At 32.2% G+C, this 14,912-nt stretch overlaps 1 protein-coding gene across 6 annotated transcripts in view; it reads right to left on the bottom strand.

The window, feature by feature from the left end:
- LOC106665236 (protein kinase shaggy) overlaps positions 1 to 14,912 on the bottom strand; it is a 40,421-nt gene that overhangs the window by 5,642 nt on the left and 19,867 nt on the right. For 3 of the 6 annotated variants that reach the window (XM_014391512.2, XM_014391513.2, XM_014391510.2), the window contains 5 exons: positions 4,093 to 4,283; positions 3,054 to 3,137; positions 2,878 to 2,988; positions 2,546 to 2,783; positions 2,075 to 2,268 (listed from right to left, as the gene is read on the bottom strand). In XM_014391512.2, coding sequence (XP_014246998.1) covers positions 2,075 to 2,268; positions 2,546 to 2,783; positions 2,878 to 2,988; positions 3,054 to 3,137; positions 4,093 to 4,283 — 818 coding nt within the window. Of the gene's footprint in view, positions 1 to 2,074; positions 2,269 to 2,545; positions 2,784 to 2,877; positions 2,989 to 3,053; positions 3,138 to 4,092; positions 4,284 to 6,516; positions 6,536 to 8,699; positions 9,220 to 14,912 lie in introns of those variants that run through there. The other 3 variants (XM_014391509.2, XM_014391508.2, XM_014391514.2) reach the window with 2 other exon arrangements.

Below are 14,912 nucleotides of genomic sequence, written 5' to 3'. Positions count from 1 at the left end.
GCCGACTAAAATACAGGCTCTCTCTCTCCCTAATCCAAACTTCAGTACTCAGAACATTATAGTAATCTGACTAGAAAAAATTCAAGAAGTGAGAATTTTAAAATTTTAAAGTAAAAGAATAAAACATTGTTTGGGGAATGGTGACGGAAAAGAAGGGAGAGGCAAGATGGAGGGTGTGTGTGTGTGTGTGTGTGTGTGTGTGTGTGTGTGTGTGTGTGTGTGTGTGTGTGAGAGAGAGAGAGAGAGAGAGCGAGAGAGAGAGAGAGAAAGAGAGAGAGAGAGAGAGAGAGAGAGAAAAAAAGAGTGAGAGAGAGCATAATCATAAGAAAGACAAGGACCGGCTAAGACTATGAATTTTTGAGAATTTCTTTAATTCAGCAAATCCCTTACATCCCTTCACTACTGAAAAATGAAATGTTAGATCGTTCTACATTTTTCTAGTGTTGAGTATAATTACCAAGGGGAAACGGAAATTGTACTATACCTATGAAATTAGGAAGAAGATATATGTACAATGAATCCTATACGTAAGGTAAAAATACAAACTATTATCACACATGTAGGAAAAACCGCAGAATAAATTAAAAATTTACGCCCCATAAGAAGGGGGAAAAAAGAAAAAAAGAGAGACCTCTATATTGTAGTTTGTGATGTAGTTTTCATCGGTCATGGTCTACCTATTCTCAATTGTTTTTCTCAGAAGAGTTTTGGTAATTTAACATCTTCTGTGGACAAACTGTGGGACATTCAATAAAGGTTATGTCCATTTTTTTTAGATTTTTTTGGCATATAAAAATAAGCCTACAAGATGAATGGAGGCAATCAAGGTAAAATTTTTTAAATTCCAATAAAAAATTAAAATAGTAATGTCAAAACAAGTCATCTCCAAGTTGAAAATAAAGTTTTCCCCACAAAATCCAGTGGAAAAACACCTTGTCATTAATTTAAAAAAAAAAAGTGCACAATATTCCAATTATGTATCAACTAATAGTAAAACAACAACTAATTAAAACAATAGAAATTTTTTCAACTAAAAATGAATAATTTATCATAGTTCATTATTTGAGTAAAACAATAGAAATTTTTTCAATTAAAAATGAATAATTTATCAGAGTTCATCAAAATAATAAAAACAGTATCATGATACACTTTGAAGTGTGAGTTAAAAGAAATGTGTTCTTTTTTTACTCAATATAATAATTTTCACGATTTTAATTAAGACTGCTGAACTGTAAATAGAAAAGTCTAAACATGTAAAGAAAGATAGTACTTTTATGAGATTCTTGTCCCCTTTTACATAACATCTCTAATGTTATTGCTTGCATTTCTTCATGCAGTTTTTTGTTTTGTTTTATTTATCAGATAAGATAGTTAGTACCACAAAATAACCATGATAACTACCAGAAGCGTAATTAATACCAAATATTTCAATATTTTTTTTACAAATACAAAATATGCATCAATAATACACAGAATTCAACCCATTTCCAGTTTAGTTGCAACAAATGCGCGCTTATATAATTAAAAAAATAATTTATCTCCACAAAATAACAAAAAAGCATTGCCAAATTGTGTACTCAGTTAAAAATAGCCATAAAAAACTAAATTACACGATTGTTAGAATGAATGTCCAGCGGATCATCTTGAAATATGAAGGTATAGGGGGGGATAGAAAAATAAATAACAGAGGGATGCTTTCTTGCTTTTGTTGCACGCCGTCAAATGACTTACTCTAATTTTTTGGTGGTCGGTTGTGTTCGAGTTGACAGACATTTGCTGCAGCATGAACTGCAATTAAAACAATTGGCTAAATTATTAAAAAGGACAAGAACTCTCTAACTATCTTCGTTGAGATGAAGTCCTTAGACAATGGCTGATCCTAAGTTTATTTTATGTTTGTAAAAAAACCTGATTAAAACCCTCTTTTAATTTTATTGATTGATCTAACCATTATTAGATTGTTTTAGAAGGGGGAAAATTAAAAGCAAAGCAGTTCAAGCTGAACTTGTTTATTATCAAAAGGACATATTTAAATTGTTTTTAGAAAGCAAAGTAACTTTTAAAAGAAAATTACCTTTTGCCAGGGGTGCGACCTGATTTGAGGGAATTTGAACTCCGTATAGTTTGGATTCATTTCCCTTATTTGTTCCCTTGTTGGCGTTCCGAGGACCTTAATGATCTCGACTAGCTGATCAACACCAGAATCACCTGGGAAAATTGGTTGGCCCAAGAGAAGTTCAGCCAAGACACAGCCTGCACTCCACACATCTAAAGAAAATTTTTGTTAGTATACACACAAGTGAAAAGAATACAGCCTTTATGCTGCATAGAATGACCCAAATATTTTTTTCAACAAAGACAGGCAAGGCTATATGAGATTCTATTTATATCTGCATGCAATGGAATCCATATTTTTTTATACCTTGCGGAATAACTTCCAAGTTGTTCATTTAAGCGTTTCAATCAACACACATTTATAGTAAACTGCTATTATTTTATCATCCAATAACTAATTATTAATATATTATTTAAAAAAATATTTTACCGATTTTTGTTGTGTAGTCTATTGCGCCAAATATAAGCTCTGGGGCCCTGTAGTATCGAGAGCAAATGTACGAAACATTTGGTTCACCTTTGACAAGATGTTTTGCAGAACCAAAATCACAAAGCTTTAGAACACCTGTTTCAGGATGTAAGAGAAGATTTTGAGGCTTAATATCTCTATGGCATATGCCGAGTGAATGAATGTAACCAAGACTCCTCATTAATTGGTACATGTACAGCTGAAAAGAGAAAAGAAAATACAGCCGTGGTGATGTTTTAAAAATATTTCATATAAATAAAATTATACTGTCAGGAGAAAGAAAAAAAATTCACCTTAATAAAACTAATGGGGACCGTTTGTCTAGATTTACTGTAGTGTCTTGAAACTTTGTACACGGTTTCAGGTATATATTCAAGCACTAAATTCAAGTATACCTCATCCTTCTGAAAAATGAACGAAAGTAGTATATTAATAGTGAGCAATTTATGTTTAAATTGAAAATACTTACCTTTTCACCACCTGAATAGAAGAAATATTTTAACTTGACTATATTACAGTGTTCTAAACGCCTCATAATCTGAAGTTCTCGATTCTGAAATAAGTAACACATTTTTAAGAAAATTAAATAATTAAGAACTAAGATACATCATATTTTTATTCAAAAATGTATTATTTATAGGTGAGTCAAATATAATTTTTAATTTTTCTAATAAATTTATTTCCATTGAATTGAAATAAAACCGTTTACAGTTGCAGAAGTCAAATTTGACCTACAAATCTATATAATAAGTGAATTAATTGATGGTGCAGAGTTTGTAAAAATTCAAAATTACAAAGAGAACAAGTTTCACTGCAACTATCTATTGTGAACAGCAGGGCTCTACAACCACTATTTCGGCTGATTTTACAAAGCACATTCATAAACCTTCAAAAACAAACTTGTTTTTGTTTTTTTTAATTAAGTGTGAATCGCCACACAGACTCAAGAAATTTGGAAAAGTGAAAAGAGCATGGAGAGAAGTTGTGCAAGAGTTCACCATGCAGCCCACTGATTACTGCCTGAAAAAATGTCGTATTTCTTTGGATTTACTGATAATCTAAACACATTAAGACAGTGAGTAGAGATGACGCCCTGCTTTGGAAAATTTATCATAGAGTAATATTTCAACACACAATTGAAAATATAAAACAAATTTAATTTTAAATCGTGTAACAGTCATTATTAGTTTTCACTCACCCTAATAATATATAACTTTATTAAAAGTGCATTTGAAATGTTTTCTTATGGGTTAATTTTAAAAAAAAATTGTGCTAATCAAATTTTCAGACACAACAAAGGTACTACTTAAATTTCTGACGTTGCCAGAGAACAAACCAATCAACACAAAGTTTAATACATATATAACAAAAACTCAATTACAAAATGTATGATTATGATCCATCCTTGTTGAACAAACCACTTAACAATCTATTGTGATTTCATATTCACTTTTTTTTTTTTTTTGGTTAATTTCTCCGATGGCTGTCACAAGAGTGTAGTTAGTTACCTTAAACCGTTTATCCTGAAGAACTTTTTTGATTGCAACCATTTCATTGGTCTCACAAAGCTTTGCTTGGTAAACAACTCCGAAACTTCCATTTCCAATGACCTTTGTGTCCATATAGGACACCTCTAAAGGTCTGTCAGGGCCCCTCCCCGGTGTTGCTACTACAGTTGTCACCTTATCACCATCTTTACCTGTAAAAAAGTCATTCCAATTATTGAAAAATGTGTTCATTGAGAAATATACTGTATAATTTTGTTTGCAATGATGATTTTATATTGTTCTTTAAACAAACAAAAACAAGTTTAATAAATTTTTTCAAACAATAAAAATAATATAAACAAGCCAAAAGTAAGCGATAAAATTATAGCACCAAATAACTTTTTCCCACTTTTATTGCAAAATTAGGTGCTTATTCTTTACTCTTAAAAATAAGAACAAATTTTTTTCAAACTTTTCCTCAATTTTACTTTTTTTTATTTAATCACTAACAGAAAAACATTAGGAATGAATATACAAAGTAATACACCTTTGAATAAGCAGTAAGTACAGATAACTAACCATTGAAGCAAATAAAGATGCATAATAACAGTAGCAAATTAAAATGCTTATATCTGAATTAAAATGTGTTGATTAAAACAGTATTTTTTATTATATCCATGACATTTTTGATGTCTTTGAACAAATAAGTTGCAAAAAGGGAGATTTAACGGGAAATGAAAGGTATAAGAGTGCTGACTCGTAACTATAAAAACATAAAGCATAATCATAAAAAATTAAATTCTGGATAATACTATTAATTACATGCATTAAGGTAAGGTACAATTAAAGCATTTTAAAAAGTGCAAAAAAGAAGATAAGAGGGTTGCATTAAACAAATAACACAACTTTGCACAAGAACATCGAAACAATTACACAAACTTTATATTAAAAAAAGGCATTTATTAGAGGCATCATTAAATATTAATTTTGTCTGTAAGTAATTTTTATAATGATAAAAATTGTTTTAAAAAATAAATTCATTCCAATGTGCATTAGCATGTCTTTCTGCCAGAAATCTGTTCGGTGTTTAGACAGTTAAAGGTGTGTTAATTATTTGTAAAAGCAGGTTCAAAAGTTAGAAAGAAAAAATTAAACAAAAAAGTAAATTTGAGTGGTTTTAACCAAAAATGTTATTTCATTTCATATTAATTTGTTTGTTGTTTTTTACATAAAATTGGAGAAAAAAAATTAAAAGCTGAATTCAAGTTTAAAAAAAGGTGGAATTGAGGAAAAATTAATAAACAATAAATTAATAAGGAGATAAAGGAAATGAATATAGAGTTGTTGAAATTGTATGATAAAAATGGAATTGCAAAGGTTAATCTCTTTATCAATTAAAAAATATAAATCATTGAAGCTTCTAGCTAATAGGAATATAAAAAAAATCTAACTAATAAACCCTTCAATCACTTGCACAGCTTTAATAATAATATGCTTAATATAAAAGAACAATAATATCAAGAGAGAAATAGGAAATATATTTACATTAAAATTATGGAGTAACTTATAAAAAAAAATTCCTATTCCATAAAAAGGAATTAACTATTGAAAGTAGTTTATAGACAGATCAGGTCTGTTTTCAGTTAGTCATAGTTCCCGATCCAAAATTAAACTTTTCCAATTGGACCTGTTCAATGTCCAAGTTGAATACCATTGATAACATAAATATTATACTGACAAGAGGAAAGAAAATATACTGAATACACACACCTAAAAAGAAACATCTCCCGATTTGGTAATGGCTGTAATTAATTATCCTTAACAATGCCAGAATTTACACATGAACTAAGAATTTTATTTCTTTGATCTAAAATTGACACAATTCGTCACTTAATTCTATTCTTAAATTTTAAATGTGATGAAAGTTAATACTTATATCTCTTTTGTTGTTGTTTTATGACACTATTAACACGAACATGCCTTTTAATTTTTTCCAGTGAAATAAGATATTTTTTCAATGATAGCAAACACGAGACAACAGTTCTTATTTTTCAAGAGTTGTAAATTTTATGACTTCAAAGCAAGTATTAGCCAACTGAGATAAAAAGGCCTGAGTGTGACTTTTTTTAAACTTTATTCACAATGTACAAATTCTGATTCTTTAAAGATAAATCGCACTGATGAAAAAATTCTTCTATCCATAAATTAAAATTAAAAAAAAAATGAATATTAAAAGCCACATTTCTTAATATTGTTAAAGAAAAAAGTATAAACACGAGTTACTACTTATTTACTACTTTAATCTTATTTTAGCAATTAAATTCAAAAATATAATATAAAGCGTTGACATACATTTTCCAAGGTAACACAAAACTGATAACGGTTTTGTGTTTACTTAAAAAATTTATCACATGATTATTAAAGAAGTGATTATAAATCCCTTACCTAATTTAGGAAAGCTAAGCTATTATGTAAAAAAACGGATGCGTCAAGATGATACATTAGCAAACTTAACACTCTTTACACCTTCAGGAAAACTGACATTGACAAAACGAGAATAGCTTACTTATTAGATGAATGAGTGAAGAAAATAAACTATTTTATTCACCAGGCCATTATTTCCTATTTTGTAAACATAAATGTTGAAATCTATAATGGGTAGTACGTGGATGCAGACAAATAAATCACAATTTTTCCTCTCTAATTAATTAAAATGTTTTCCAAAAGATAATCGCATAATAATTAAAAATTAAATTCAGGGATTTTTTTATGAGATGCATAAAAACTGATAAATGATTTTAATCTTTTTAAATCTAAATAAACTTAAGATAACATTTTTAAAACTATTTGGACTGAGTTGTTCTATTTGAAATAATTTTCCATTGGGCTTGCGATATTTTCATCTGTGATCTCAACAATTGGTGCTCAAATCGATACTGACTTTTTTTTTTTTAAGTGAATACAGTGAGTACCCCTCTGAAAAATATTGGTTAAGGCCATTTCTATGATATTTTTATTTATATATTTGCCCTTAAATAAAAACGATGTAGCACAATTTACCGCAGTTAGAAAATAATATGAAATAATCCTTTTTTTCCAAATTAAAGCTCACAGTAGAGTAACAAAACGTAGTTTTCCCCCTAGACTTTATTTTTTTTTTTCACAATTTTTGTAGGTCATATGACGAAGTTAATTAAAATTCTCAAAATACATAATTTGGACTATGATAAGGCAAGTTGAATTTTTTTAATGAAATTGAACTGTTTTTGCTCTTAATTTTGTAAAATACTTGGCTTTGTGTGTTTTTGAATGTGTGGATGTGAGAGTGAATGAGTGAGTGAAAGAATGCATGCAGTGAGTGTGTGTGCAAGTTTGTCTGTTTTTTTGAGTGAGTGAGTCTTGTGTGTTTTTATGGTAGTGTAAGTGTTGTGTGTGAGCGTTTGAGTGAATGGTGAGCATGTTTTATATGTGTATTTGTGCGTGCGCGCGTGTGTGTATGAGTGTGTGTTGTTTGAGTGAGTGAGCGTTGTGTGCGTTTTTGTTGTGTAAGAGCGTTTATTTTAGTGAGTTGTGCGCGCGTGTGTATGTGTTAGTTTTTGAGTGAATGAGAGTGCGTTTGTGGTGTGCGTTTGAATCGCGTACATGCGTGCTTCTGCGGTCCATGCGTGATTTTCGTTCTTTAAATTCCTTTAACGTAAAAGTGTAAAAGTAAATTCTTTACAACCATGGAAAAATTAAGTTTCTAAACGAAACAATACTGTTCGAAGAGAAAAAATTTCTTCAAAAATTTTTAAGTGCTCGTTTGACACGTTTTTCGGCACGATCAACGCGCAATTTCAGATAAACTTCAAGTGCAGGAACGATAGAATTTTATCACGTTATCCCAAAAGCGTAGAAAAGAGCAAGGAAGCGAAATCGTTCAAATTCAAATCGTTCGAATGAAAAATTGCGATTAATTTTAATCTGGCGTGATGATAATAAACATATTAAAATATATAAGCGAGATAAAAAAAATGACACGAACGATTAGTGTTTTATACTGACAATAGTTGCATTTAACAACAAAAAAAACTTAATTTGGCTGACAATTTATGTTAGAACAAGAAAGGAACAAGACAACAATGGCGGAATGAAATTTCCTTCTTAATTAATTTTTAATTTTGATTTGGTGAAAATCTCCGGTTATTGTACAGTGTCAAAAGAATTTTAAATTATTTCTATTTTTTCTATTGCAGGCATCAAGATTCCACGTGAAATGTCAATCCATCGATAATGGATGTTACTGGTTAATGTGCATTTTGGTTTTTTAAACAGGGTCCGAGGAAAATTGTAGGTTATTTAAAAACCCAAAAGAAGGGAGTGAGTGAGTGAGTGAATGTGTGTGTGTGTGTGTGTGTGTGTGTGTGTGTGCGTTTTTTTGAGTGGTTGGTGAGCGTGCTTTTTCCTGTTATTTGTACGTATTAAAAGAATTTTCAATGATTTCGATTTTTTTATTGCAGGCATCAAGATTTCACGTGAAATGTTAATCCATCGATTGTGGATGTTACTGGTTAGTAAATTTTGGTTTTTTAAACATGACTTTAAACAGGACACGTTACTTTTTGTTTGCCCTCATATAAGAAACTTACGAAGTTTGTGTTTGATAGATTTTAAAAAAGACTGAACGGAAAAGTTCGGCGTTTTCTCCGAAGAGGAGGCGTTCTGATGGGGTCTCCTGTTGGCACCCATCTGTACACGTACGTGCACTCCCAAAACAGTCGCACAACACAGAGCCCAAACCCCACCCTGAAAAGTCAGACCAGTCTAAATCTAGTCTTCGTCCCGAGAAGTAAAACGATTCCAGACGGGCTAAACTACAACGACTGGGGGAAAGAGAGACAAGTTTTCTAGTTCCTTGCCACCGCCAGGTTCACCTTGCGTCCCTTCAATCCTCCCTCTTCCTCACTCCCCACCCATGGAATACGGCCGATCAGAGAAAAGGATAAACCTCGACTAACAACAAACAAACAATTTTCCTTATCGTTACTTTAAAGATAAGACCGAGAGCTAATTTTTTCTCCTTAAACACGCTTTAACGAATATTAAAACCCCTCTAATACCCAAAATCCTCCTGAGGGATTGATGCGCGTTTTACAACTCACAAGAAATCGTAAAATCGTTACTTATAAAAGATCCAAGGTTAAATATTGAGACGCAATATTTTAAAATAAGACGTCAATAGAATTCCAATCGATCAATCGAATTCCAGAGGTACAACTCCAGCTATGCTCTCGCTAAAACACTGCGCAAATTATGAGAGTTAAGGAACAAAAAAACTTCATATACTATTTTTTAATATTAATATAATCGGCAACTTGACCCGACGTTCTAAAGATTCAAGTATAGATATAAAAAATTATCTAAGGAAATATAATTTGTGTTTCTTAGTGACCTGTTGTTTCATAATTTGTTGAAGTCGTGAGGACCGGTCAATGATGAGGTAGTTTAGAAAAACACTTTTTTCATTTTTATTTATTTATTTTTTTTTTTTAAAACCAACGTTCCGACTTTTTATTCCGGTCATCTTCAAGGCCTTGGGTAAATTACAAAACATATGTTGATTGGGAAAAATACAATTTAAGATGTAAATATAAATTATGAACCACCTCCACAAAGTGTGGTGCTATTCTTGTGGTGTCTACTGGTTTTGTGTGAAAGTCTGAAACGTGAATTTCTATACTGCTGTTTTTATACGATTGTGACGGGGTGGGAGACGCGGTAAATCTGGGAAATTTTCTTTGATCATAGGCGGTTTTATTTATCTCAAACTAAGTCGAGAAAGGGGTTTTTCTGGATTGGATTTTTATTCAATATTGGAAAGTAAATTTTTATTAAGTACGATAACGAAGTACAGGGAAATATAAAACTAAAGTCCAAGTGAAAAATGGCAAAAAGGAGCGAAAATTCAAAAGGTGGGGTTGAGATGGGAAGTTAGTGCCCGAGGGGATCGAAGTCGCGATAGCTCAAGTGGTAGAGTAGCGGCGTATCAAGCCGAAGGTCGTGGGTTCGAATCCCGCTCGTGACACTGACTTTTTATCTCAACTTAAAAACCTTAATTAATTGAATAAAATTAAAGTTTAATAGTTTATTTGCTTTATGATGTTGGCGTAGCTACGGCTGAGTTTGCATGTTCTGTTCTGTAATTAATGCTGTGTGTGTCTCTGTTAATGTAAACCATTTATAGAAAGTTGCGTTTGTATTTGTTTTTTTCTTTGTTTAGTAGTATTTTGTCGAAATCAAAGTTGTGTATTTCTCAAATTGGTGTGTGGCTAATGCTGCAGTGGTTTTTGTTGTTTTACAGTCATAGATATGTTGTTTTTTCCATTTTTCTAGATATTGCTATGCAATTCCAATGTATGTTGCTGGACACTTCATACAATTAATTTTACAATTTACATCGGATTTCTAGACTGTTGGTGTTGGATCTTTGGCTTTGGAAAAAAGTGTATGCACTGTTTTATGATTTTTAAAAGCTATTTTAATGTGTTCTGAGCAGAGAAATTTACTTAATTAGTGTGACAATGTGTGAACGAATGGAATGGACATGTGTATTGGTTTGTCTTTGAATGATTGTGTTGTGTACTGTGGAGAATGTTGTTTTGTGTAGTGCTGGGCTATAATTCTTCATGATTCTGTTGATTATGTCGTTATGTAAGATTTGTTTGAATATTGTTTAGGTGAAAGGATTATGACTTAAGAGATATGATTCTGTGTAATGACCCTTTAGCCGTGTTATTGTGTGGGGTTGATGTATAATTGAGGTAGCGATTCATTGGTTTTTGGTACCAATTTGTAATTAGTGAGCCATCTGTCTTATTATTACGAGTATGTCTAGGAATATTTTATTTTCTGTTTCGACTTCTTGTGTGAAATGTGGATGAAAGTTGTTAAATGGATTAAATACAAAGGTTATATCCATTATATTTAGTGGTCTGATTGACCAAATTACTGCTTTCAAATAATTAATCTGTTTATGTAAGGTTTTGTTTGAAATAAAAAAGTATGTGTCACGAGCGGGATTCGAACCCACGACCTTCGGCTCAATGCACGGTCACGATAGCTCAAGTGGTTAGAACAGGGCGTATTGAGCCGAAGATCGTGGGTTCGAATCCCGCTCGTGACACATACTTTTCCATTCCAATCAAAACCTTACATAAACAGATTAATTGAAGCAATTGGTAAATATAATTTTTCTACACAGAAGTCGAAATTGAATATGTGACATTGAAATCATGTAAACAACCGTTTGTCGATTGTCGATCAGGGTAGAAAACACTAATATTTCAAAATAAAATCGACGGTCAATAAAAATTCGAATGATTCACAGAATGCTTTAATAATTTGTAAGTTGACAGGTAAAAATATTTCACAAACGCTTCCTGCCCAGTTTCAGTGTTCTCAAAATTTCGGGGTGTCTACCGGAAAGCGACTGGCTAGATGAAACAGAGCAAAATGAGATCCGACTGACCCTGATCGAGTGATCTAAATTTTGACATTTTTATCCAAAATATATTAATTAATTGATTCCCTTATCAAAATTTACGACCTAGTTAATCGAAAACAGCGGGACAAGTTTTAGATATGTTAGTTATATAAATATCAACGTTTTACGTTTTTTCCGATAAAGAATTGTAAAGATATAATACTTCCTATAACTCTTGTCAGTGATAACAGTTTGATTTGCATTTCCCCTGCGAGTGATCCTTCACTGACGTTTAATAATGACAAATGGTACAGATACACTGTCAAAATTAACGTACAACCTTACAAAATCAAATCAGAAACGTTTCCGGGAGGCAAGATCTCTGACCTGAATATTCATCGATTCCACCTACCCTTTGTTTCCACATCATTCAGACAAAAGACAAGGGTAAAAAAACCTCCAAAAGGTCAATCGGTGTTCCAAGCCCTTCTGTGTATACTTTAAGAAATAAATAGAAGGCTATTTTTTTAAGTTTGGATATGGTTCGAGTGTGGGGGATTCATTCGAACCCCTCGATTCTTTACAGCGATATGATCTATGATTACCTAAATATTTGATCAGACTAAAATAATTTTATTTATTTTTTCACTTTCTGTGTTTAAATTCACAATTAATGGTGCTTTCAGGCTGGGAAGTGGTTTTCGTTAACGAAGAACATAGAACACGTTGATTATTGCAAAGTGCACTCAGTACGTTTAGGGACTGGTACTCAGGGAGATAGGTTCCGTCCTAAATCAATACCGGAAGTACGGGCGACTTGGACGCTGCCCCTCCCGTTTGTGGTATTTTTACTTCGAAAAGAACAAATAAATCCGCTGATTATAAGGACACGCGGTGTGGAACAAACTGCAAAAAGCCTACAACTATGCAGCGATAATTTCTCAGCGCGCGCCAAAGGAGGTTAACACAACCGGCTGAAAAAACAATAACAAATATAAAGAAAAGTTTGACAATCCAATAGAAAACCATTTTTTTTAAGAATATCAATACCAGTTGGCCGAAATGAGAAAATCTGTTTATAAGAGGGCAGTGTTGTCTGTCAAAGGCAAGATGATGACAAATGCAACTGCATAGACTCTAGCATATACTTCATAAGTAGTGATTTCTAATTTAATTTTTTTTTCAGCAGAGGAAATATCATAATTAGACAAACAATGTTTATATGCTACAAGCATACTCAACAGGACAAAAGACCAGAAGGACAAATTAAGAGAAATGATGGAGTGAGTGCGGTGTTCATCAATCCTTTTTAAAAAGATAGTTCCTACCACAGTAAGATCACACTTACTGCGAGTAGGAACTATCTTTTCAAAAAGAATCGGACAAATTAAGAGTGTATTTTTTGTCAGCGGTTTAATCGGAGTGATCGACCGGCCAATCCTAGCTATTGGACTGCTGCCATATTTTATCATTGTTTATTCTCTTAATTTACACGGCCACTGTAAATTTGACCGGGACTTAGGCGATTCTAAATTAGGCCAATTTCGATCTAATTCTCAGGCCACACAATGATTTTGTTAAATCGTAATCGAAAAGTGAATTTTTAAAGTCAGAAAGAAAGCCTGTAGGATGAGATAATACTCTTTTAAGGATTACGACTCCTTAATCCTTTTATACGCCGCTTGATAAAATAGACTGTGTAAACCCAACGGACAAAACAACTACGTGCAAATAATTTTTTAAAATTTAAAGATACCGTTAAAAAAGCAACCATAACACTCGCCTTATTTTCTCATTAAGTTTATTTTACCTTTGTGTTCACATTTTACTACTGTTTCCACAGAAACCAAAATTACTAAAAATAGTTTTGTATAGCCAAGACATCGTTCAAAAGGCGAAAAATTAGATTTTTAATCATTTGACCAACCACACGAGTGAATCAACTGCAACAATTGCACGTATCGGTTCAACAAGCACCAAGCCTTAGTGTAGGACTATTGTAATGTTCGCGTATGGGTACGTCTTTTATTTCTATATTGTTATGTGTATTTTATTTCTATATTGTTATATGTGTATTTTATAATTAATATTGTTGTGCTCGTAATATGGTCTTTATTAGAATAATGTTGTCTATTCGTGTTTATACGTATTTCTATACTTATGTATTTATCCGGTTTGCCAATATTTTAATGCTTATATGTACATGTATATGAGACAGAACGATAGACAGAGACGAGAGAAAAAGAGAGAAAGAGAAAGAGAGAGAGGGGGAGGGGGGAGCGAAAGCGAGAGAGAGAGAGAGAGAGAGAGAGAGAGAGAGAGAGAGAGAGAGAGAGAAAAAGAGAGCGACAGCGAAAGAAAGAAAGAGAGAGAGAGAGAGAGAGAGAGAGAGCGACAGCGAAAGAAAGAAAGAAAGAGAGAGAGAGAGAGAGAGAGAGAGAGGGAGAGAGAGAGGGAGAGAGAGAGGGAGAGAGAGAGAGAGGAGTGTATGAGAGGGATAGCTAAAGGTAGACAGAGAAAGAAAGAGTGAGAAAGCGAGAGAGAGAGAGAATCGAGAAGAGTGTATGAGAGGGATAGCTAAAGGTAGACAGAGAAAGAAAGAGTGAGAAAGTGAGAGAGAAACTACCTCCTTGTAAAAACGTTCTTAACTTCCACTTCATGTTTAAAATTCTATTCTGGCTGGACCTAATGCCTTTCCTAATAGCCAATCCGAATTGGCAGCGACTCACCACACGCAGAGTAATGACAAGCTCCTGTCATTAGCCTATTATTGTCCGAACTAATTGTTTTTTAGCATTCGGGCCCACACTTCAACTCAATTTACATCAAACTAAGGTTTATATTATTTGAAACAAGAGATGAATTCTTAAAACAAATATTTTAAGGAGGTAATTCATCTATTTTAGAAAGAATAGACGTAGAAAGAATAAATATGTACAACACTAATAACTTTATAATTTATTAGCTTAAGACTGTGTTATCTTTGCCAGCCATAATTCAAGACGCGTTTTAAAGTATAAAAACTTATATAGAGGAAATTTTCTTTGAAATCTTTGAAATATATCGGTATGCAGCTTACGAACAATATCCTTTTTTGTTATGACATCGATAAAAAATAAATTTATAGTAAATAATATCTCTTTTTATATATATTTTTTTTCTGTTAGATCTCTCTTTCGTATGAATAATTCTTTCTGGCTAAAATTTCACTTGGTTTACATTTATTGATCTTCAAAGACTTTGGCTCAGAAAAAACGTCAAACGTAGGAAAAAATTTTTAAGAACAGGATGAATTAGATATTAAATAAAAGAGAAGAAAATTAGATAGTATATAAAAATATCAGCACTTCTAGCGTATAAAATAATTGCTCAAGAGCGA

The sequence above is a fragment of the Cimex lectularius genome, unplaced genomic scaffold, assembly GCF_000648675.2.
Source record: "Cimex lectularius strain Harlan isolate CLEC.00 unplaced genomic scaffold, Clec_2.1 scaffold298, whole genome shotgun sequence".
NCBI classification, from domain to species: domain Eukaryota; kingdom Metazoa; phylum Arthropoda; class Insecta; order Hemiptera; family Cimicidae; genus Cimex; species Cimex lectularius.
Note: the sequence above shows the minus strand (reverse complement) of the source record. Positions and strands in the feature narration are given on the sequence as shown.